General features: G+C 46.3%; 1 protein-coding gene across 8 annotated transcripts in view; it reads left to right on the forward strand.

Annotated features, from left to right (window-relative positions):
• The window catches only part of NSD2 (nuclear receptor binding SET domain protein 2), a 109,963-nt gene that overhangs the window by 38,167 nt on the left and 47,049 nt on the right, over positions 1 to 24,747 (forward strand). For all 8 annotated transcript variants that reach the window (XM_055111130.2, XM_034958191.4, XM_034958195.3 and 5 more), the window contains 3 exons: positions 7,304 to 7,470; positions 8,561 to 9,043; positions 20,946 to 21,090. In XM_055111130.2, coding sequence (XP_054967105.1) covers positions 7,304 to 7,470; positions 8,561 to 9,043; positions 20,946 to 21,090 — 795 coding nt within the window. The remainder of the gene's footprint in view (positions 1 to 7,303; positions 7,471 to 8,560; positions 9,044 to 20,945; positions 21,091 to 24,747) is intronic.

Here is a 24,747-nt window from a genome sequence, read left to right on the forward strand (position 1 = left end):
GGAAGGACAGGGATGTGAAGAAGAGATAGCTCCTGCCGTGGAGTGGGCTGAGCATGGGTCCTGTGAAGCCAGTACTTTTATATTTTTCTACCCTCTATTCCTATCCTTTTTTTTTTTTTCTTTTCCTGGAGATGGAGTCTTGCTCACTCGTCCAGGCTGGAGTACAGTGGTATGATCTCGGCTCACTGCAACCTCCATTTCCCAGGTTCAAGCGATTCTCCTGTCTCAGCCTCCCGAGTAGCTGGGATTACAGGTGCACACCACTATGCCCAGCTAATTTTTGCATTTTTAGTAGAGCTGGGGTTTCACCATGTTGGCCAGGCTGGTCTCAACCTCCTGACCTTGTGATCCACCCGACTCGGCCTCCCAAAGTGCTGTGATTACAGGCGTGAGTCACCGCGCCCGGCCCCCGTTTAAAAAAAAAAAATTATTTATCATGCTTGGAATTTATGGACCAGTTTGAATCCGTGTATCTTAGTAATATACTTAAATTTTGAAAACTGAGGTATAATATACATGCAAAAGTGAACATAACTCATAAGCTACAGCTCAATCTAGATTCTTTTGGAAATCTTAAGTTAATGAAAGTCTTAATAGCGTTGTTGTAATTTACAGCAGCAGAACCTGTGTTAGCTAGTATCTACCAGGGCACCTAGGTGGACTAGCAGCTTTTAGGCTCAACCTTTTTTTTTTCCGAGACAGAGTCTTTCTCTGTCACCCAGGCTGGAGTGCAGTGTCACAATCTCGGCTCACTGCAACCTCTGTCTCCCAGGTTCAAGTGATTCTCCTGCCGCAGCCTCCCGAGTAGCTGGCACTACAGGCATGTGTCACCACACCTGGCTAATTTTGTATTTTTGCTAGAGATGGGGTTTCACCATATTGGCCAGGCTGGTCAAGGCTCAACCTTTTAAGTTGGAAACAGAAGATAACTATATGTTTTAGATATTACACTCACTGGTCTCTTTAGGTAACTGTGGTCTGGAATCAAGTAATTTTCTGTTGTGGAGATTTTTGTTGTCACCTTTTCTGTGTTATGGAAGGGAATGTTAGGAATTAACCCTCCTTGCTTTATATAGGAAAAAAAATGCTTCTGGCATTTTCTAAAAATATTGCAGGTAATCTGGCTTTCTCATGTCTTGTGCTGTTTGATGGTATTATCTTCCTACTGATTTGTTTCTTGCTTGTTCTATTACTTGCTGAGAGATGTGTTAAAATCTCCCATGGGATCGTGGATGTGCTGTTTTTCTACTTGTAGTTCTGGCAGTTTCTGCTTTACCTATTTTGGGGCTCTGGTGCCCTCCAGAGACTGAACTGGGAAACTCAGGCATGGTCATGCTTGTCCTTTGTTTCCCAGGGAGCTCTGTGGTCTCATGTTGTTGTGACTTTGCTCCTGTGCTCCATTCTTGGCTTCCGCAGACACCTGGCCTTGTCTGCATCTTTATGGCTTCTCTTCCCTCCCTGGAGCTTTATCTCTGAGGCAGCCTTGTCTCTTGGTGGGGTTCATTTTGCATGCATGGAACTTAACAGGCTCCACAAAATCTAGAGAGAAACTCTGGCTTAGTTGAGCCCAGAGAGTCACAAACTACCTGTAGTCTAATGGGCTGTGATGGGGAAAAAAGGAACACAGTACAAAATTAGGTACCAGGACTGTTAGTAGAAGCCAGGTTCTCTTCGAAGGGGATGTAGGTGGGGAGGTCAGTGACTTGCATTTTTATACAGATGGTGATTAATGAACATCAGAAATTGCATAGGAAGAGGGCCAGGTGCAGTGGCTCATGCCTATAATCCCAGCACTTTGGGAGGCCAAGGCAGGTGGATGACTTGAGGTCAGGAGTTCGAGACCAGCCTGGCCAACATGATGAAACCCTGTTTCTGCTAACAGTACAAAAATTAGCTGGGTGTGGTCCCAGGTGCCTGTAATCCCAGCTCCTGGGAAGGCCGAGGCATGAGAATTGCTTGAGCCCAGGAGGCAGAGGTTGCAGTGACCCGAGATCGCACTACTGCACTCCAGCCTGGGCGACAGAGTGAGACTCCATCTCAAAAAAAAAAAAAAAAAAAAGAAAGAAAGAAAGAAATTGCATAGGAAGGGAGGATTACTAATAACATAGTACTGGGACAACTGGTTAATTATTGGTAAAATAAAAACAGTGAGATATTCACCTCTCAACTTGGACCAAAGGATAGTTCCTATGGATTAAGGAAACCCATAAAAATAGTAGAAAATTCGGTTATGTTATCCAGTTTCTAGATGGGAAAGAACTTCAGAATGTTACACTCATTTATTTTACAAACTTGGGATCAGATTACAATAATCTCTTCTGCTTTTTTTCCCACCTGACATGTAAGGAGCATTTATCTGTGTCATTATTTATAAACATGGTTTAATTTTATATTATGTGTGCTGTTACAGGTTTTCTTTATTATAAAAATGCTATAACATACCTGTATTCATTTTCATTACTAAGAAAAGTTCTTACAAAGTTTTAAAGTAATGGAAGAAGTCACAAATCCCTTGACATATCCTTGAATCTTAGGTATTTTCAAATCAAAGAAGTTTGAACACTTAAAAACAAGTCAAATTGTACTGAAAGATTAATAGTGAAAAATCATCCCCTGCCTTCCTCTCTCCTCCCCAGAGGTAATTATTTTTATCTCTTTCAACATTTTCTTCTACTTCTAATACTTTGATTTCTCATGTAGACATTTTCTGTTAACTTTCTATCATGGAAAATGATTGAACTCTTCAGCCATTTTCTATTTCTTCCCCCCCCCATTCTCCCCATATAATTAAGTCACTATTTGTAATAAATGAAAAATAAGTGTTTACATAATTTTGACTATGTAAATATCATTCAGTGAAAAACCAAGTTATGTTCTGTAATTGCATTTTCTTGTAAAACCTTTTGTTTCCCTTGGAATTAATTACTGCCTTTCTTTTGAAATCATACACTATGTTGTCCATACAGCCTTAATTTTTTTCAAGTATTCATCTCCTCATCCTTAAAACTCATCCTTATTATGAAGTTAGTTTCTCCTATTTATATATTTATATAGTTATTTTTTCTCCTTAAAAAAAAATGAAAACCTGGGTTTGAGTCCCATCTTCCCTTTCTGCTTCTTGGAACTCATCTTTTAACCCTCCTTCCTTACTACTTAGATTTTCTTTCTTTGTAAAAAAGTTCTTTTCTCTCATCTTTTCTTCCCTTGGAGCTCTCTCCTAGAATCTTCCTTTTTCCTGCTTGAATCTGGTTTGCTAGCACTCTTAACCTTTTGCACTGCAGTAAGCTTAGACTTTTCTTTAAGCTGCTTTCCCTAGTTATTTACATTGTTTTCTGTAGTTCTATGTGGGCAGCAAGCCACCCAGGTGCCAAGGCAAGAGACTGAAGGCACAGGCTGTTCCAGTATAATAAAGAAAATACTTAAAATAAGAATAGTTATATTAGACATAGAATATAGACATGATTATATATGAATATTATTAATCATTAGTTTGTAGCATTACTCTTTATTCCAATATTATAACAATCTCTGTTCTACAATTATAACCTAGGAAAAACCAGGTCATACAGAGATAGGAGCTGAAGGGACACGGTGAGAAGTGACCAGAAGATGAGTGTGAGCCCTCTGTCACGCCCAGACAGGGCCACTAGAGGGCTCCTTGGACTAGTGGTAACGCCAGTGCCTGGGAAGGCACCTGTTACTTAGCCGACCTTGGTCTAGCGGTAGCGCCAGTGCCTGGGAAGGCACCTGTTACTTTGCAAACCAGGAAAGGGAGTCTCCCTTTTCGTGGGGGAGTTAGAGAAGACTCTGCTCCACCACCTCTTGTGGAAGGCCTGACATCAGTCAAGCCCACCTGCAGCCATCCAGAGGCCTAACCGTCTCCCTGTGATGCTGTGCTTCAGTGGTCACGCTCCTGGTCCACTTTCATGTTCCGCCCTGTACACCTGGCTCCGCCTTCTAGATAGCAGTAGCAGAATTGGTGAGAATATGAAAGTCTTTGATCTCTCTGAGAAATGCATAGAAGAAATAATGTAAGCTGTCCCCTCTCTCTGTCTGCCTCGGCTACCAAACAGGGAAGGGCCCCCTGTCTGGTGGACACATGACTCGCTTGACCTTACCTATCATTGGAGATGACTCACACTCCTTACCCTGCCCCCTTGCCTTGTATACAATAAATAACAGCACAGCCAGACATTCAGGGCCACTGCCAGTCTCCGCATCTTGGTGGTAGTGGTCCCCTGTGCCCAGCTGTCTTTTCTTCAGTCTCTTTGTCTTGTGTCTTTATTTCTATGATCTCTCGTCTCCGCACACGAGGAGAAAATCCCACAGGCCCTGTGGGGCTGATCCCTACAGTTCTATGCTGTGTTCTTTCTTGGTTAAGTTTTCTTTTTTCCTGGAGGCTATTTTTGGTATCTTAAGACAGTTTGTATGGGAAGTAAATTTGAGTCCTTGCAGTTCAGAGTATGCTACTTTTGTTTTTGTGAGATGGAGTCTTGCTTTGTCGCCCAGGCTAGAGTTCAGTGGCGGCATCTCAGCTTGCTGCAACCTCTGCCACTTGGGTTCAAGTGATTCTCATGCCTCAGCCTCCCGAGTAGCTGGGACTACAGGTGTGTGCCACCCTGCCCAGCTCATTTTTGTATTTTTAGTAGAGATGGGATTTTGCTATGTCGGCCAGGCTGGTCTCGAACTTCTGACCTCAAGTATTCTACCCGCCTTGGCCTCCTAAAGTGCTGAGATTACATGTGTGAGCCACTGCACCCAGCCCAGAGTATGCTACTTTTTTTTTGAGATGGAGCCTTGCTCTGTTGCCAGGCTGGAGTGCGGTGGCATGATCTTGGCTTATTGCAGTCTCCACCTCCTGGGTTCAAGTGATTCTCCCGCCTCAGCCTCCTGAGTAGCTGGGACTACGGGCACACGCCACCATGCCTGGCTAATTTTTTGTGTTTTAGTAGAGACAGGGTTTCACCATGTTGGCCAGGCTGGTCTCGAACTCTTGATCTGAGGTGATCTGCCCACCTTGGCCTCCCGAAGTGCTGGGATTACTGGCATGAGCCACTGTGCCTGGCCCAGAGTATGCTACTTTTCTATCTTCACACTTGATTGATGGTTTGACTGGGTATAGAATTTTATGTTGAGAAGAATTCCCCTAGGAATTTTGAAGGTATTACTCCATTTCCTTCTAGCATCCAGAGTTTTTGGCCATTCTTCACATAATTTGCTATTCTTCACATACCTTGCTATTCAATTTCTTGTTCCATTAACTTGGAGGCTGGCCTTTCACCCAACCCCCAGCAGCTTGAATTTCAGCAGGGTGTGCCCTGCTGTGGATGTTGCAGTGGGACACTTAGGACTGTTTTAGTTGGAGACTTGATTTTGGGTTTATTCTTGGAGCTTCTCTGTTTCTCCAGAAAGCCTATTATTTGGGTATCAAACCTCCTAGATTGATCTTACAGGTTGCTATGGAAATAGGTATTTTTCATCTTAATTTTTTTCTTCTTTCTGGGAGATTTCTTATCTTCCAAGCTTTCTTGTTGAATTTTTTCTTTTTTTCTTTTTTTTTTTTTGAGACGGAGTCTGGCTCTGTCGCCCAGGCTGGAGTGCAGTGGCGCAGTCTCGGCTCACTGCAAGCTCCGCCTCCTGGGTTCACACCATTCTCCTGCCTCAGCCTCCTGGGTAGCTGAGACTACAGGCGCCCACCACCATGCCTGGCTAATTTTTGTATTTTTAGTAGAAATGGGATTTCACTGTGTTAGCCAGGATGGTCTCGATTTCCTGACCTCGTGGTCCGCCTGCCTCAGCCTCCCAAAGTGCTGGGATTACAGGCTTGAGCCACCGCGCCCGGCCTTAATTTTATTTTCATAGTTGTATTTTAGAATTTCAAATATCTCTTTGTTTTTCTGTGTTCTCTTTTCATAGCACACGGGGTTTCTCTGTTGGGTATCTTCTCTTCTCTTGCCTTATGTCTGTGGCCCTGCAGAGGGCCATTCATTTCTGTGTGTTTTGGATTCATTCATACTGGATGCTTCCCTGGGTCCAGGGCTTCCTTGGTGCTGGGCTCGTGTTTAAGAGCACGACACTTAGAGCTGCCTGCAACCATGGATGGGGAGGCTTGGTTATCCACCCTCCTTTGCATTAGAGGGTCTGATTGGCCATTGGCCACTTAATTGGGGGAATCTACAGAAGACTCACTGGAGAGGTTTTTCCTCTGGAGCACTTCAGGTCTTCAGGAAATATCCTTTGATTCATCTGGGCCAGTGTTCTGCATGAGGGGACAGGGAGTGGTAACTGCCCCCACCCTGTGCCAGGGAGATCCCCCTCCCTCCTCTCACCTGGCACAGAGATCTGACCTTTTAACCTGCTTACCTGTATTCACCTTCTCATTTGACTTCAGTGGAATCTGGTACCTCCTCTCTTGGATTTTGGGCCCGTCTCTTTCTTTCCTCATCCCCCTGGCTGCACTGTGGGACGTGGCTTCTTCCTCTCAGCTAAGAGTAAGACTAGTGGGCATCTGTGGGGTTACTCTGTGGTCTGAGCTGCTCTCTGAGGCCACTGATGCTCCTGTCACCCTAGCACTGTGAGATAGGGGGGTAGCTAGCTGGTAGGTAGCAGGGCTGGGATTTGAACCCAGGTTGTGTGATGCCCGTATACTGCCTCCTTCACTGCCTCTCTCACTCCTTTCTTGCAGATGTCTTCTTGTCTTATTTGGTATCTTTTTAAGAGGGAATAAAGGAGTGCATTTAGTCAGCTAGCTAGCTTTTTTCTTTTTCTTTTTTTTTTCTTTGTTTTTTTTGTTTTTGAGACAGGGTCTAGCTCTGTCACCCAGGCTGGAGAGCAGTGGTATGATCTTGGCTCACTGCAACATGTGCCTCCCAGGCTCACGCCATCCTCTCACCTCAGCCTCCGGAGTAGCTGGGACTACAGGTGCACACCACCACACCGGGCTAATTTTTGCATTTTTCGTAGAGATGGGCTTTTGCCATGTTGCCCAGGCTGGTCTCGAAATCCTGAGCTCAATCTCCCTGCCTCGGCCTCCCAAAGTGGTGGGATTACAGGCGTGAGGGACTGCGCCTGGCCTGGTTGGCTTTCTTTCCCATTCAATTTTGAACCTTATCTGAGTCTCTTGTAAGTTAATTAGTTTCCCTCTTTGGCATGTGGCATGTAAGGGATAAGAAGTATAGAATTTGTTTTGAGGTTAACAGGCTCAGACAACACCAAGAAAAACAACTGCAAAATAGCAGTAGATTTGACTAGTTTCATCCCAGATTCTAACTTTCATTCTCTAACATTTTATTTTAAAAACTAGGTCAGAAAAAGAGTGCACGCCAGTATCACGTACAGTTCTTTGGTGACGCCCCAGAAAGAGCTTGGATATTTGAGAAGAGCCTCGTAGCTTTTGAAGGAGAAGGACAGTTTGAAAAATTATGCCAGGAAAGTGCCAAGCAGGCACCCACGAAAGCTGAGAAAATTAAGGTGATAGATGACCCTTCAGTCTACTTTTAGACCAGAAATTTAATTTTTATTCTTTAAGTTAACTTATTTTTGTTTTGAACTTATACTTGCTCGAAATATTGTAATGGCTTAACAATCTCTTTCATTGTTGACTTTTGCCCAAGGATGCCATGTTACAATATGATAAAGTTCTTTTAGAGACACAACTGATTTTTTTTTGCTCATTTGATGACTCTCAGAGATAACTTGTTTTAGAATTTATATGTACATATATATGTGTTTATACACACACACACACACAGAGGGATTAATGTAATGTGATAGGAATTGATTTCTGGTTTAAAGAAACAATAAAGGTATTATGTTGGGCTGAATTCTAAAATTGGTTTTTATAAGTTTTTATTTCTATTATTTTAAAAAATTTTTTTGAGTTGGAGTTTCACTCTTGTCGCCCAGGCTGGAGTGTAATGGCATGATCTTGGCTCATTGCATCCTCTGCCCCCGCGGGTTCAAGCGATTCTCCTGCCTCAGCCTCCCAAGTAGCTGGAATTACAGGTGCCTGCCACTACGCCTGGCTAATTTTTGTATTTTTAGTGGAGACAGGGTTTCACCAGGTTGGCCAGACTGGTCTTGGACTCCTGACCTCAGGTGATGTGTCTGCCTCGGCCTCCACAGGTGCTGGGATTACAGGTGGGAACCACCACGCTGGCCAAGTTTTTTATTTCTAAAATTATGTGAAAATGTGAAAGTATTCTTTTTTTTTTTTTTTGAGACAGAGTCTTGCTCTGTCACCCCAGGCTAGAGTGCAGTGGCGTGGTCTCGGGTTACTGCATCCGCTGCCTCCCAGTTCAAGTGATTCTCGTGTCTCAGCCTCCCTAGTGGCTGGGACCACAGGCATGCACTACCATGCCTGGCTTATCTTTTGTATTTTAGTAGAGATGGGGTTTTGCCATGTTGACCAGGCTGGTCTTAAACTCCTGGCCTCAAGTGATCCATCTGCCTTGACATCCGTAAGTGCTGGAATCATAGGCATGAATCATGTGCCTAGGAAAAGTAGTTAACTTTTATGTTTGTGTAGTGAAACTTACAGTGTCTCTTTTTTTTTTCCCAGCTATTGAAACCAATTTCAGGGAAATTGAGGGCCCAGTGGGAAATGGGCATTGTTCAAGCAGAAGAAGCTGCAAGCATGTCAGTGGAGGAGCGGAAAGCCAAGTTCACCTTTCTCTATGTGGGGGACCAGCTTCATCTCAACCCTCAAGTAGCCAAGGAGGCTGGCATTGCTGCAGAGTCTTTGGGAGAAATGGCAGAATCCTCAGGAGTCGGTGAAGAAGCTGCTGAAAACCCCAAGTCTGTGAGAGAAGAGTGCATTCCCATGAAGAGAAGGCGGAGGGCCAAACTGTGTAGCTCTGCAGAGACCCTGGAGAGTCACCCCGACATAGGGAAGAGTACTCCTCAAAAGACGGCAGAGGCTGACCCCAGAAGAGGAGTAGGGTCTCCTCCTGGGAGGAAGAAGACCACAGTCTCCATGCCACGAAGCAGGAAGGGAGATGCAGCATCCCAGTTTTTGGTCTTCTGTCAAAAACACAGGGATGAGGTCAGTACTAAGTTGTGTTTCATGCTAGCAAGTTTCAGAATTTGAGGAACATCCCTTCAGTGCAGAATCATCTGTTTCTCAGCATTATCAGGCGACTCTAACATGAGCCTTGCATAGATTTTAGATCTAATAAATAAGTATTATTAGGGAACAGCCATTCTGACCCTTGAGGGAAAAGATACTCGACTTGCACTCTGGGTTCTTAAAATATCCTTCCTAATGTGGATAAGAAGATACCGAGAACAGGCCAGGCACAGTGGCTCATGCCTGTAATTTCAGTACTTTGGGAGGCCAAGGTGGGAGGATTGCTTCAGCTCAGGAGTTTGAGACCAGCCTGGGCAACATGGTGAAACCCCATCTCTACAAAAATTAGCCGGGTGTGGTGGCACATGCCTGTAGTCCCAGCTGCTTGGGAGACTGAGACAGGAGGATCCCTTGAGTCCTGGAGGCAGGAGGATCCCTTGAGTCCTGAAGGTGGGGTTTGTAGTGAGTCGTGATGGCATCACTGCACCGTAGCCTGGGTGACAGCAGAGCGAGACTGTGTCTCAAAAAAAAAAAAAAACTAGCACAGAGGGAAGTGAGTCTCAACAGGCTGCGCTTTGCTTGAAGCGTGTGGCCATGTCCTTAATGCGTGACTCCAGGTTAGCATTTTCTCCAGCAGTCTGTTCTGAAGCTTCCAGTGCAGGATATGCTCATCTATAAAGCTCATTGTGTCCACTGGCACTGAGGGTGTTGATTTATTTCCCTGACATTTAAAAGGGTAGCAATGTGATTAAGACATTTATATAATTTTCTTAATTGTTTGCATAAAATGCACAGTCTGTTAGTACATAATAAAGGCTGTAAAGAACTGATGGAGTTGGGTTCCCCACTTCCCACTTTTGGTTATGTTACTTGGAGTGGATCATATTCTCACGCTTAAAAGGCTTTTTTTAAGTGTTCATTTTAATTTTACTTCCATAGGAATTTTCCATTCAGTAGTCTAAATCTATGTGGTGATTAAAGGTATCAAAAACAATAGTGTTGGCCAGGCACAGTGGCTCACACCTGTAATCCCAACACTTTGGGAAGCTGAGGCGGGTGGATCACGAGGTCAGGAATTTGAGACCATCCTGGCCAACATGGTGAAACCCCGTCTCTACTAAAAATACAAAAAAAAAAAATTAGCTGGGCCTGGTGACGCGTGCTTGTAATCCCAGCTTCTCAGGAGGCTGAGGCAGGAAAATTGCTTGAACCAGGGAGTTGGAGGTTGCAGTGAGCCAAGATTGCACCACTGCACTCCAGCCTGGCAACAGAATGAGACGCCGTCTCAAAAAAAAGGAAAAAAAGTCTGTCTTCAAAAAATTTTCCATGAATCTTTAACCAGCATGTATTTTGTGGCAGGCAGCGTGGCACAATAAGGAGCCATGAGTAGTTCAGGCAGAGATGCATAAATGGGTGACTGTGGGTATTCTAACAAATCTACTGGACGTGATTTTTTTGTCCCTGTATGGGATCTGGAAATTCTGTCAGAGAAAGGCATTTGAGTGATGCCTTCAAGAGTAACCCATGGCTGGGCGTGGTGGCTCCTGCCTGTAATCTCAGCACATTGGGAGGCTAAGGTGGGCAGATCACCTGAGGTTAGGAGTTTGAGGCTAGTCTGGCCTACATGGTGAAACCTTGTCTCTACTAAAAATACAAGAATTAGCTGGGCATGGTGGTGTGCGCTTGTAATCCCAGCTACTCAGGAGGCTGAGGCAGGAGAATCACTTGAACCGGGAGGCCACAGTGAGCTGAAATCATGCCGCTGCACTCCAGCCTGGGTAATCCGTAGGGCTTTTCTCAGGAATGCAAGGGTGGTTTGATGTTAGAAAGCTATTATTGTGACTTACTGTGTAATGCTCATCTCCATAGAGGGAGAAAAAGCATTTGATAAAATTCATTGCTTTTTTAAATTAAGTAAACACCCTGTATTTATGGGGTATATGTGATATTTGGTACGTGTATAAGTTCATTGCATTTTCTCCTTGGGAGGTTGAGGTGGGAGGATTGCTTGAGCCCAGGAGTTTTGAGGTTGCAGCGAGCTGTGATTGTGCCACAGCTTTCCAGCTTAGGTGACAGAGTGAGACTCTGTCTCATAAAAAGAAAAGAAAGGCCAAGTGTGGCAGCTCACACCTGTCATCCCAGCACTTTGGGAGGGTGAGGCAGGAGGATTGCTTGAGCCCATGAGTTTGAGACCAGCCTGGGCAACATGAAACCCTGTCTCTAAAAAAAAAATTTTTTTTTTAATTAGCCAGATGTGATGGCATGTGCCTGTAGTCTCAACTACTCAGGAGGTTGAGGCAAGAGGATTGCTCGAGTCCAGAAGTTTAAGGCTGTGGTGAACCATGATCATGCCATTGCACTCTAGTCTGGGCCACAGAGTGAGACCCTGTCTTAAACAAAAAAATTATTGCTTATTGATAAAAGGTTAGTAAACCAGGAATAAAAGGGAACTTCCTAAATCTGTTTAAGGATATGTATCAGAAGCTTTCATCAAGGATATTACTGATGAAACTTTAGAAGCATTCTCCTTAGGCCAGGCATGGTGGCTCACACCTGTAATCCCAGCACTTTGGGAGGCTGAGGCGGGTAGATCACTTGAGGTCAGGAATTCAAGACCAGCCTGGCCAACATGGTGAAACCCCGTCCCTACCAAAATTATAAAAAAAAAGCTGGGCATGGTGGCGTGCGCCTGTACTTCCAGCTATTTGGGAGGCTGAGGCAGGAGAATTGCTTGAACCCAGGAGGTGGAGGTTGCAGTGAGCCAAGATCGTGCCACTGCACTCCAGCCTGGCGACAGAGCGAGACTCCGTCTCAAATTTAAAAAAAAAAAGCATTCTCTTTAAAATCATGAACGAGGGCCAGGCACAATGGCTCATATCTGTAATCCTAGCATTTTGGGAGGCTGAGACAGGTGGATCAATGAAGGTTGGGAGTTTGAGACCAGCATGGCCAACGTGGTGAAACCCCATCTCTACTAAAAATACAAAATTTTACCAGCTGTGGTGGCGAGCGCCTGTAATCCCAGCTACTTGAGAGGTTGAGAAAGGAGAATCGGTTGAACCTGGGAGACAGAGGTTGCAGCGAGCCAAAATCACGCCAATGCACTCCAGCCTGGGCAACACAGCAAGACTCTGTCTCAAAAAAAAAAAAGAATGAGACAGGAAACCATTTTTCGCCATTTAATAAACGTTGTACGGAAAATAGTAGCCAATATTAGGCCGGGCGCGGTGGCTCACGCCTGTAATCCCAACACTTTGGAGGCTGAGGTGGGTGGATTACTTGAGGTCAGGAGTTCGAGACCAGCCTGGCCAACATGGTGAAACCCCATCTCTACTAGAAATGAAAAAATTAGCCAGGCGTGGTGATGCGCGCCTGTAATCCCAGCTACTCAGGAGGCCGAGGCAAGAGAATTGCTGGAACCTGGAGGCAGAGGTTGCTGTGAGCTGAGATCACACTACTGCACTGCAGCCTAGACAATAGAAGGAGTCTTCGTCTCCAAGAAAATACTAGCCAGTATTATAAAGGAATAAATAAAGCTGTCATTGTTTGTAGAAGTCTATGTAGAAAACTCAAGAGAATGTACAGAAAATCTTTTAGAATTAATAGAGTTCACCAAAATTGGTGGATATAAAATTAACATACAAGTGCAGCATCAAAGAGGAAATGTAACGTTAAAAAAGATACCATTGATAATAGAAACCAAAATGTCAGGTACTGCGGAATCAATATTACGAAATATGCATGTAACTTTAGAGAAAAATAACTGATATTTTAGCAGACCCCAATAAAGATGTATTTATATATAGGAAGATTCAAGCTTCTGAAGTTGTCAATTCTTCCTTTAATAATCTATAAATTCAGTATAATTCTAATAAAACTTCCAATAGGAATTTATTTGCCCTTTGTAAGTGGATGCTGCTGTGGCCACATTTGAAGAGAGGCTTGGCCTGAGGACTTGCTCTACCAGATAGGAAGTTATCTTATTTAAAATAGCAGTATTTGGCCAGGTGTGGTGGCTTACGCCTGTAATCCCAGCACTTTGGGAGGTCGAGGCAGGCGGATCACCGGAGGTCAGGAGCTCCAGACTAGCCTGGCCAACATGATGAAACCTTATCTCTACTAAAAATATAGAAATTAGTCGGGCATGGTGGCAGGCGCCTGTAATCCCAGCTACTCGGGAGGCTGAGGTGGGAGAATTGCTTGAACCTGATAGGCGGAGGTTGCAGTGAGCTGGGATTGTGCCATTGTACTCCAGCCTGGGTGACAGAACAAGATTCTGTCTCATAAAAAATAAAATAGCAGTATTCATGCAGGGCAGTGATATGGCCCAAGACGGGGCCCAGAACAGGCTCTCGAGCATGTGGACATGGATGGGAAAGGGCTGCAGGCCAGTTGCATGGGAGGTCTGCACTGGACATGGTGCTGGGACCACTGTGATTTATGAACTTGGCCAGCATAGGAGAGGAGCTTTGTCACCATGGGAGAGGGAAGGATTTCTTAAATAAGCCAAACTAATAACAGGCTATAAAGGCTATAAAACTATGTATGTTAAAATGAAAATCTAGGCCAGGCATGGTGACTCACACCTGTAATCCCAGTACTTTGGGAGGCTGAAGCGGGAGGATTGCTTGAGCCACTGCACCACTTCAGCCTGGGTGACAGAGACCCTGGCTCAAAAAAAAAAAAAAAAATTCTTATGTGTCAAGGACACCATCGACACAGTGAAAGGACAAATTCTGTAAAGAGCCGAAACAATTCTGAAGGAGAAGGGCAAGTTTCTTGGAGAGCCAGTAAGTGCATGAAGAGATGCTGCTCAACTGCGGCCATGCCCAGGAAGCTGTATATTACGATCCTGGTGGGATGGTCCTTCACAGTCATCAGGTGAGCAGACATCAAACTCAGAACAGCCAGGGATTGAGAAGATGAGCAACAGTGGGACTCCTCATACAATGCTGGTGAAACGTCATTTATTACACCTGTTTTGAGAGAAATTTGGCAAGATCTAGTGAAATTGAAGATGTGCTTTTTTTTCTCTTACAGTTTTACTCCTAGATATTTACCCTAGAGTAATTTTGCCCTTGCACGCAGAGAGAGACCACAGTGTCCAAAACCAAAAAGCTACCCAGTGACAGACTATGGTATGTTCCTACAGTGTAACTACACATCAATTAGAGTGAACTCATTGGATGTCAAAGAAGAAACAAATTGCTGAAGGGTATGCAGATTCTATCACTTGTGTAGTTTGAAAAGGGCCACATACCCACAACTGAGTTTAACTTATCCCTTTCTCTGCGTCCATCTAAAAAGTGTAAGTGGGCAGCTGTGAAGGTATGTGCCTCTCTCCAGGAGCCAAGAGGTCCATCCAGGGAGGAGCCATTAACACCTGGTGGAGTAGCCGTGGTCATTGTTGGATATAAAATGATACAAAGCAGGCCAGGCGCAAGGTGGGAGGATCACTTGAAGCCAGGAGTTTGAGACCAGCCTGGGCAACACAGCAAGATCTTATCTCTACCAAAAATAAAAATAAAATGGTATAAAGTACTCAGCAATGTGTGGACAGCCACCGTTTCAGGCATGTTGGGGGAGGGTGCAGTGGCAAGCTCTGAATGGACACTCCAGTGTTTGACAGCTAGGCCTGCGCAGGGTTGGTGAGGTGCTGTATGCTCTTGGGCCCTGGAAGCAGGGTAAGGCGGTGTCGGGTGGGAACCACCCCGTCAGCCACTCTGGCATGTTGCTCGGCTGTGTCTCTACAACCTATTCACTAGTTTGGAATTGTGAAAAAAGTGGGTACCTGAGAATTGAAGCCACTGTCCAAAGACCACCCTATTGGCTTTTTGGGACCCAAATTGATCTCAGATGGTCCTTCTAGTGCTAAGAAGTGTGCTAAAAATGAAAGTCTGGATTGGCACTATACTAAAAGTAATATAAAACCAAACTGAAGGTATACAGTTAAAACTGAGTTCTGGGCAGAGTGCAGTGGCTCACACCTGTAATCCCAGCACCTTGGGAGGCCGAGGAGGGTAGGATGCTTGAGGTTGGTAGTTTGAGAACAGCCTGGGCAACACAGTGAGACTCCCATCTCTACAAAAAACAAAACAAAACAAAACAAGAAAATTAACGGGGCATGATGGTGCACACCTGTAGTCTCAGTTACTCAGGAAGCTGAGGCAGGAGGACCACTTGAGCCTGGAAGGTCGAGGCTGCAGTGAGCCATCATTGCGCCACTGCACTCCAGTTTGGATGACAGAGCGAGACCCTGTCAAAGCAAAAACTACAAAAAATTGAGCTCTGTGTTAATGTCCAACACTCTGCCCTGCCCACCCCTGGTTCCTGATGTAAGGCCCATGGGGCCTCCCTTCCCTCCACTGGACTCTGGCTGGGTGGTTTTGAAGAATTTTCTGTTATCGGAAAAGCAATGACTATTAGGATGCTCTTTAACTGTTCTGTAATAAGCAATTCTAAACTTGAGGAAGCTCCTCCCTGCTTCCATCTGTAACCTAGGTCTTTCTACATTGTTTTTTATTTTTCGGGAGTGCTGGTGCACACAAGGATGGTTTTTGTTGGGTTGTCAGTTAACCAATGGCCAACCCTTGAGGGATAGAGTCAGGTGGAACTTCCTTGCTGCTTTCTGTACTTTCCTTTTCTAGGGTCCCTAGATGGAAGGCTGACTTCAGGACTTTTTGTTGCTACTTGCTGACTCTTTAGAGGTCATTTTCTTTTTCTTTCTTTCTTTTTTTTTTTTTTTTTGAGATGTAGTTTTGCTTTGTCACCCAGGCTGGAGTGCGAAGGCGCCACCTCGGCCCACTGCAACCTCCTCCCCCCGGGTTCAAGCGATTCTCCTGCCTCAGCCTCCCGAGTTGCTGAGACCACAGGCACATGCCACCACGTCCGGCTAATTTTTGTATTTGTAGTAGAGATGGGGTTTCATTATGTTGGCCAGGCTGGTCTTGAACTCGTGACCTCAGGTGATCCACCCGCCTTGGCCTCCCAAAGTCCTGGGATTACAGGCCTGAGCCACTGCACCCAGCCTAGAGGTCACTTTCTAGCTTGCTTTCTCCCTACTAGTGAAGAAATGTACTTCTATATTTTTTGTTTTTGTTTTTGAGACAGGGTCTTACTCTGTCGCCCAGGCTGGAGTGCAGTGGTGCAATCATGGCTTGCCACAGCCTTGACCTCCCTAGGCTCAAGTGATTCTCCCACCTCAGCCTCCCTAGTAGCTGGGACTACAGCCATGTGCCACCACGCCTGGCTAATTTTTCTATTTTTTATAGGGATGAGGTCTTGCTATGTTGCCCAATCTGGACTCAAACTCCTGGCCTTAAGTGATCCTCCTACCTCAGCCTCCCACAGTGCTGGAATTACAGACATGAGCCAGTGCACCTGGCCGGCTCCAGTATGAGCAGCATTTTCACTAGCAGGCTTTTTGGGCCTGAATTTTTTTTTTTTTTTTTTTTAAAGACGTAGTCTCGCACTGTTGCCAGGCTGGAGTGCAGAGGCATGATCTCGGCTCACTGCAACCTCCGTCTCCCATGTTCAAACGATTCTCCTGACTCAGCCTCCCGAGTAGCTGGGATTACAGGTGCCCACCACCATGCCCAGCTAATTTTTGTATTTTTAGTAGGGCCAGGGTTTCACCATGTTGGCCAGGCTGGTCTCAAACTCCTGACCTCGTGATCTGCCTGCCTCAGCCTCCCAAAGTGCTGCGATTACAGGTGTGAGCCACCGTGCCTGGTTTGGCTTGAATTTTTAATTTGTTTTTTTTTTTTTTTTTTGAGACAGGGTCTCACTCTGTTGCCCAGGCTGGATTGCAGTGGCACAATCACAGCCCACTGCAACCTCCGCCTTCCGGGTTCAAGCGATCCTCCCCCCTCAGCCTTCCTAGTAGCTGGGACTACTGGTGCACGCCACCACACCCAGCTAATTGTTGTATTTTTAGTAGAGACGGGGTTTCACCATATTGGCTAGGCTGGTCTCAAACACCTGACCTCAGGTGATCTGCCCACCTCGGCCTCCCTAAGTGCTGGGATTATAGGTGTGAACCATTGCACCAGCCTGAGTTTTTAATTTTTAAAGCCTTTTCTACCTTTCCTGATCCTAATTTTTACACATCCATTAGATTGGAACCAGTGCTTTATGTCAGTTCTTTTTACATGCCTTGGTATTAGTTATCTATTGTTGCATAACATGTTACCTCAAAACTTAGTGGCTTAAAACAACAACATGCATTTACTGTCTCACAGTTTCTGTGGGCCAGGAATTTGGCAACCGCTTAGCTTAGTGGTTCTGCCTTAGGGTCTCTTGAAGTTGCATTTAAGATGTTACCTGGGGCTACATCATCCTAAGGCTTGACTGATGCTGGAGGATCTGCTTCCAGGGTACCTTCTCTCACTCATGCTGCTGGCAGGAGGCCTCGGTCCTTCACCATGTGGCCCTCTCCACAGGGCTGCTGGTGTGTCCTCACAACATGATGGGGGCTGGCTTTCTCCAGAGTAAGTGATCCAAGAAAGAGCAAGGTGGATATCTTTTATGCCCTACACTTGGAGTCCTATGCAACCATTTCTGCACTATGTTATTGACTACGCCGTAAGCAGTAGTGGGGGCTTGAGCTCTAGGAGGCAGGGCTCACAGAGGGGTGGGGGGTCGTCTTGGAGGGTGGATACCTAAACATTCTTCGCTGAATCCTGAAAGCAAAAGAAAACTCTAAAAAAATGTTGGGGGGAGCACAGTGCAGTGCCTCATGCCTGTAATCCCAGCACTTTGGGAGGCCATGGCGGGCAGATCACTTGAGGTCAGGAGTTCGAGACCAGCCTGGCCCACATGGTGAAACCCCCATCTCTACTAAAAATATAAAAAGTAGCCAGGTGTGGTGGTGCATGCCTATAATCCCAGCTACTCAGGAGGCTAAGGTGGGAGAATCGCTTGAACCCAGGAGGCAGAGGTTGCAGTGAGCTGAGATCACGTCACTGCACTCCAGCCTGGGCCGCAATGAGACTCTTATCTCAGAAAAAAAAAAAAAAAAAAAAAAAAAAAAAAGGCCGTGTAGGGAGCAAGCAGGATGAAGGAGGGGAATGTAATCTGAAGACTCTAATTTGTAGAGTCTCCAATTATGTTGGCAATGTTTTAGTCAGCTGTGGGATTGTGGAAATTTGGTTTTCCATGTTTTTTTGATATGTTTTAAATTTTTATTTATTTTTGAGACAGAATCTTACTGTTTCCCGGGCTGGAATGCAGGGGTGCAATCATAGGTCACTGCAGCCCTGAACTCCAAGGCTGCAGTGATACTTCCACCTCCACTTCCCGAGTAGCTGTGACTACAGGCACTTGCCACCATACCCAACTAATTTAAAAATAATTTCTTTTTTTCTTTTAAACACAATCTTTCTCTGTTGCCTAGGCTGGTCTCAAACTCCTGGCCTCAAGTGATCTTCCCACTTAGGCCTCCGAAAATGTTGGGATTATAGGCATGAGCCATGTGTCCAGCTTGTTTTTGATATGTTAAGAATAAAGAAGTGGCCACTATTGAGTGCTTATCATAAACATGTCAGATGCCTTGCCAGTATGTTATTGTACAAAAGTATATCTAGTACTCCTCAGAATCACCTTATAAGGTAAATATAAATTATCTCTGCTTTATAGCTGGCTAACCTGAGCTTAAAAGTTGTCAGGTTTCAGTGAGATGATGCAGTCAGGAAGTAGGAGAATTGGGACCTGACCCTAATTGTGTGTGTGAGCATGCGCTTTTGTGTTTTTAGAACTCGTAACCATCATACCATACAGTTTCACTGTGAAGCTCAGAGACTTTAATGAGGAGTCATTGCTCTGTTAACCTAAGATGATGATGACACTTTCCTGGCTTCCCCGCAGAAGCCGTCTGTGGTGGCTGTCTTGTGAGGCGAGGTGGCTGCAGGGCGCTTGTGACTCTGCTTTGACGAAGCAGTAAAGGACACTGTTAGCATTCATCCTAACTGGGGGCTCTGGAGTCATGGTGGGTGATTGGGTGCCGGGGGCAGAGGTGGGTGGGAGGGCAGCAGGCCCGTGAAGGAATGTGCTGTGTTTGAGGAGGTGAGAGGCAGATGTGTTGTGGATCCGAAGCCCCGTGCAGAAACTTCCACTGGTTGAAGAGCTGAGGCCCTTGGAGCTTGAAGAGTTGGGAGTGAGTGGGCTCATGGAGTGAGTCATGGCAGCAATCAGGGTAGGGCCTGCTGGGTTGGGAGGGGTGTGGCAGGAGTAGGCATACGCAGGGCTGGGGACAGGGACCCCACAGGGAACACTGGTGGAGTGCTGGGGGTCAGAGCCAGACCCAGAACTGCAGAAGGTGTCCTCGAGGTGGGAGGTCCCAGGTAGTTAGGCTGGGGGTGTCTGCAGGTTGTCTAGAGAGGTGGTGGGTGGGCATTGGTGGGTGTTGGTGTCCAGGCCAGGGTGAGGACAAGAGGGAGTGGAGCACATGACTCATCCAGGCAACAAGAGGGCAGATGGTGGGGCCATGGGAGGCTATAAGAAGCCGTCTGTGGTGACTGTCTTGGGAGGAGGGGTTTGGGTTTGGGGGCAAAGGTTACCTGTATTGGCTGGGCAGGTGGTAGGTCCAGGTGGTAATGGTAACCAGCCAACATTAACCTGATGGTTCCTTACCACTGCCAGGTGGAGTGTTACTGCCCCCGTTTCACAGAGTGGAGGCAGAGACAGTGCCTTCACTTGCCGAAGTCCACAGAACTACCCAGTAGAGGAGCCAGCATCAGAGCTGGTTGGTGCCGAGCCAGTCAGCAGACTTTCCAAAGGGCTGGTGAGCAGTGAGGGCTCTGTTCTGACTGCTCAGCTCTGCTGTTGTGGCAGGAAGACAGCCATGGGCAGCATGGGAACAAATGCATGGGGCTGACATCCAGTAAAACTTTGTGGACACCGTTGTTTGAATTTCCTGTAATTTTTGTGTCATGAAATATGATGATGTTTTTCAGACACTGAACAGAAACAGGTGGTGGGTTACACCTGGCTGGCTGGCATTAGTGTGTCAGCCCTGTGCCCTGCTCTCGAGATCCGTGGCTCTCGGACTTGGGGACACATTAGCAACCCCTGGGAAACCTTTAAATCACTGAGGCCAGACCCGGCGGGTTGGGTTGATCTTGGGTGGGACCTAAGCACCATAGGATTTCAAACCCCCAGGTTATTACCAGGTGCAGCCAAGTCCCCAGGATCAGACTTCAGTGTGTCTGCGGATCATCCTAGAGACCTTGTGAAAGTGCAGATTCCTGGTAGGCAGGTTGGGGTGGGGCCCGGGAGTCTGCATTTCTAGCATGCTCCGGGTGCTGATGCTGGCAGCCCTGGTGTGGCTGGAGGGTAGGGAAGACTCGTCTTTTGGCTGTGCAAGGTTGTCTCCGTGTGCTGGCCTGGGCTGTGACAGAAGCCAGCTCGCACTCCTTGGCGTGTGCCTTCACCCCTGCCCAGGGCCTGTACCTGAAAGACGAGGGTCGGTGCTGCCCAGTGAGGACACTGAGCTGAGCCCACCTCCATGTTCAGGGGCAGCATTCCTGTGGCACTGGCTCTACAGCGAATTTTTCAGGGGTGCCTAGAGGCTGGGTCTTAAGTGAGTTAGTGGTTTTGGAAAAGTATATATATATTTTTATCATTTATCATTTCCAACATTTACAGAAGTAGAGTTGAATTCTTTTCACTGGCACTATTCTAATTTATGAGTTTTCAGTGAGTCACAGCATCAGTTAAGCACTACTTTTCTTTGAAGCTTTTATGGACATAGTTCCATGATGTGGGAATAAAAATGCGACACACTAAGTTCTAAAGGGCCGTGCATTTGATTTCATGCAAAACAAAACCCAATGAGTTTTACGGATTTAACTTCTCATTGCACCTTCTCCCGTTCCCACAGGTGGTAGCTGAGCACCCAGATGCTTCAGGTGAGGAGATTGAAGAGCTGCTCAGGTCACAGTGGAGTCTGCTGAGTGAGAAGCAGAGAGCACGCTACAACACCAAGTTTGCCCTGGTGGCCCCTGTCCAGGCTGAAGAAGACTCTGGTAAACATAGTATTATGCTGATGTCCTCCGCTTGGGTTGATGTGTGTAGTGTAGCAAGGTGAGCTCTGATCTTGGAACTATAGGGAAGTGTGTCCACTCTCCCTGTTTCTGACCCGTGGGGTTTGGGCCAGCAGTCCAAGTGCGTGTGGTCACAGTAAAAACAGCTTCTGCCATCTGCGTTTACTGGCTTATGAGAGCTATTCAGTGTGGTGCCTTCTGGCCTGTGGCTCCCTTGCTCTCCTACCCAAATTGAGCAGCCACTGTGGTCACTGCTGCTGATGGGGCTGTGTGAAGAGAGGATAGAAGAAGGAAGGGGAGGGAAGGTCGTCTCTTGGATTCCAGGCTTACATGATGTGGTAGGGTCAGCCTTCAGGCCTGTGAGTTCCGAGGAGGCAGCACTTTTCTTGCTTCTGAGAGCAATCCTCCTGGTTTCGGCTGTAGTCTGCACCTTACAGGGGCCCGGAGTGTGGGCAGCTCCTGGCCTGTTTGCCTGAGAGCTCATAGGGCAAGAAGGGTGACTGGACTGACCTTGAATTCAGGTATCCTTTGGTCCTTCCTAGGCCTTTGGCTTAAAAAAACCAAAAGTGCTAGTTTGCTTTGGGCAGTGGCAAGAGGAGGGAGAGCTGACACTGTAAGATTTGAAGATGTGTAACAGTGGTTAGATTTGTGATAAATATGTGCTTGGATGTAAATTGTGGAAAACTGAGATTTGAATGTAAAAATAACTGACATATTAGGGTATCAATTTAAAATAAAAAAAAAAAGTACTGTATATCTGAAGAGTCATCATTGAGGAGCTTTGGAGAGTCCAAACATAAAGTGTTTCAAGACTCACCTAAAAGGAAGTCGGGGCCCAGAAGCGAGAGGGTCTGGCCACATGTGCCTGCTGTCACCTTTCTCTTTCTCAGATGTTTTCATCTTGATTTAGGTGTTTCTAGATCTCTTCATCAACTATCTCATTAATCTTGAATTTGTTCAACTTCCTCAGTGTTCATTGCAAATACTATAATTTAGAATAGCAAGGATATTTAGGACTTGTATATTTTCTTTAAAAGAAAATATACCTCACTCTATCAGTACACCAAATTTAGAGACGTGTTCCTTTTAAATGACTGGCTTATTTAAAAATGAGCCAGCTCTTCCAGAAGCCAGATTCAGCTTACCCTCGAAGTGTAAGCATAAATTTGATTGTGTTATATTTTGCTGAGTGCTTAGTGGATAGAAGTGACAGTTGAGTTTCTGCCCACAGTGTGTGTCAGGTGTATGCAGGTTCTTGGGTGTCCTTTAATCCTGACTTTCAGGTGACCCTGGTGCTAACAACTAGGATGGCGCACCACATCTTTGTCACGCGCCCATGACCTCAGTGTTAGAAATCTACACAGATGTCTGGGCACGGTGGCTCACACCTGTAATCCCAGCACTTTGGGAGGCCAAGGTGGGTGGATCACTTGAGGCCAGGAATTCAAGACCAGCCTGGCCAACATGGTGAAACCCCATCTCTATTAAAAATACAAAAAAATTAGCCAGGCCTGGTGGCGCATGCCTGTAATCCCAGCTACTCGGGAGGCTGAGGCACGAGAATCTCTTGAACCCGGGAGGCAGAGGTTGCAGTGAGGCAAGATCACGCCACTGCACTCCAGCCTTGGCGACAGAGCAAGAGTCAAACTCCAAAAAAAAAAAAAAAAAATTCCAGCCCGGCGCAGTGGCTCACAGCTGTGAGGCGCAGGGCTGGCGTTGTGCTCACGAACGGGTGTTCTGAAGGCAGACCTGCCTGAGGGGGGCCTCGAGAGTTTGGCTGGCTGTGCCATGTGGTGCCTATGCTTGGCAGTGCCTGAGCAGGTCCTGCTGCCGAGCATTCCACAGGCTTCTTCCCCAGACTGCCTTTGCACCAGCCTGCAGTGGTGTGGCCAGGAGTGGGCTTCACGAGGGCTGCTTGCCTGGCTCCCATCACACCAGGCTGGAACTGCAGCTGGTGAGGGCCCCCACGCTTTGGCTGCTGACTCTTCTTGCGCATTGGGCTCAGACCTAGACCTGAGGTGAGGCTCTGTGAACGCACTGGCACCAGGGCACGGACACTTACTTGTACCTCTGCCTGAGGCCTTGCTGGACCCTGTGGAGCTGAGCACTCTTTTGCTGGTGTCTCCTGTCCCAACAGTAGTGAGGCTTGAGGGTGACAGCGTCCTTCAGGGCAACAGTGTCCTTCTGCAAGATGTTTTTTTTTTTTTTTTTTTTTTGAGTTGGAGTCTTGCTCTGTCGCCCAGGCGGCTGGAGTGCAGTGGCGCGATCTCGGCTCACTGCAAGCTCTGCCTGGTGGGTTCACGCCATTCTCCTACCTCAGCCTCCCGCGTAGCTGGGACTGCAGGCGCCCGCCACCATGCCCGGCTAATTTTTTTTTTGTATTTTTAGTAGAGACGGGGTTTCACCCTGTTAGCCAGGATGGTCTCGATCTCCTGACCTCGTGATCCACCCACCTCGGCCTCCCAGAGTGCTGGGATTACAGGTGTGAGCCACCGTGCCCGGCCCTGCAAGATGTTTTATGAAGAGTCCATTAATAAAAACCCTGAACCCCTCTGTAAAGCAGTCATGCAAATGATAATATTGGATTTATATTTAACATAAACATTGGCATGTTGAAATTAATCATCTCTGTAGAATTTGCACTCTTACACCTTACCGTCTTAGGTGGATATTGTTTGGATGCCTTAGGTCTTGGATTAGCTGCTATTCCTGGGAACACCTAACACATGGCACAGCTGAGCAAACATGGAGGAAGCCCTTAATTTGCATATATAAATGTAGTGTTACTACTTAACATGTTTAAGGAAATGTTTAAAAAGTAGCAACTTGTTTTTTTTTTTAAGTTCAACTTAAATTCCACAAGTCTTTGAATGTTAGTAAGGAAAATATTTTTTTTTTGTTTTTTGTTTTTTTTTTAGACAGAGTTTCATTCTTGTTGCCCAGGCTGGAGTGCAATGGCACGATCTCGGCTCACTGCAACCTCCACCTCCTGGGTTCAAGCGATTCTTCTGCCTCAGCCTCCTGTGTAGCTGAGATTGCAGACATGTGCCACCATGCCTGGCTAATTTTGTATTTTTAGTAGAGATGGGGTTTCTCCATGTTGGTCAGGCTGGTCTCAAACTCCCGACCTCAGGTGATCCGCCCACCTCAGCCTCCCAAAGTATTGGGATTACAGGCATGAGCCACCATGCCCGGCCTAGGAAAAGATTTTTTTAAAATACTGGGCTATCAGGAGGCAGAGGTTGCAGTGAGCTGAGATTGTGCCATTACACTCCAGCCTGGGCTACAAGAGCGAAACTCCATCTCAAAAATAAATAAATAGATAAAATACTGGGTTATATTTAAATTTAATGCTTTAATACATGAAATTATAATTATAAGGCCAGGCGCGGTGGCTCACGCCTGTAATCCCAGCACTTTGGGAGGCCGAGGCAGGCGGATCATGAGGTCAGGAGTTCGAGACCAGCCTGACCAACATGGTGAAAACCCATCTTTACTAAAAATATAAAAATTAGCTGGGCGTGGTGGCACGTGCCTGTAATCCCAGCTACTCAGGAGGCTGAGGCAGGAGGATGGCTTGAACCCACGAGGCGGAGGTTGCAGTGAGCTGAGATTGTGCCACTGCCCTCCAGCCTGGGT

The sequence above is a fragment of the Pan paniscus genome, chromosome 3 (genome assembly GCF_029289425.2).
Source record: "Pan paniscus chromosome 3, NHGRI_mPanPan1-v2.0_pri, whole genome shotgun sequence".
Lineage (NCBI taxonomy): Eukaryota > Metazoa > Chordata > Mammalia > Primates > Hominidae > Pan > Pan paniscus.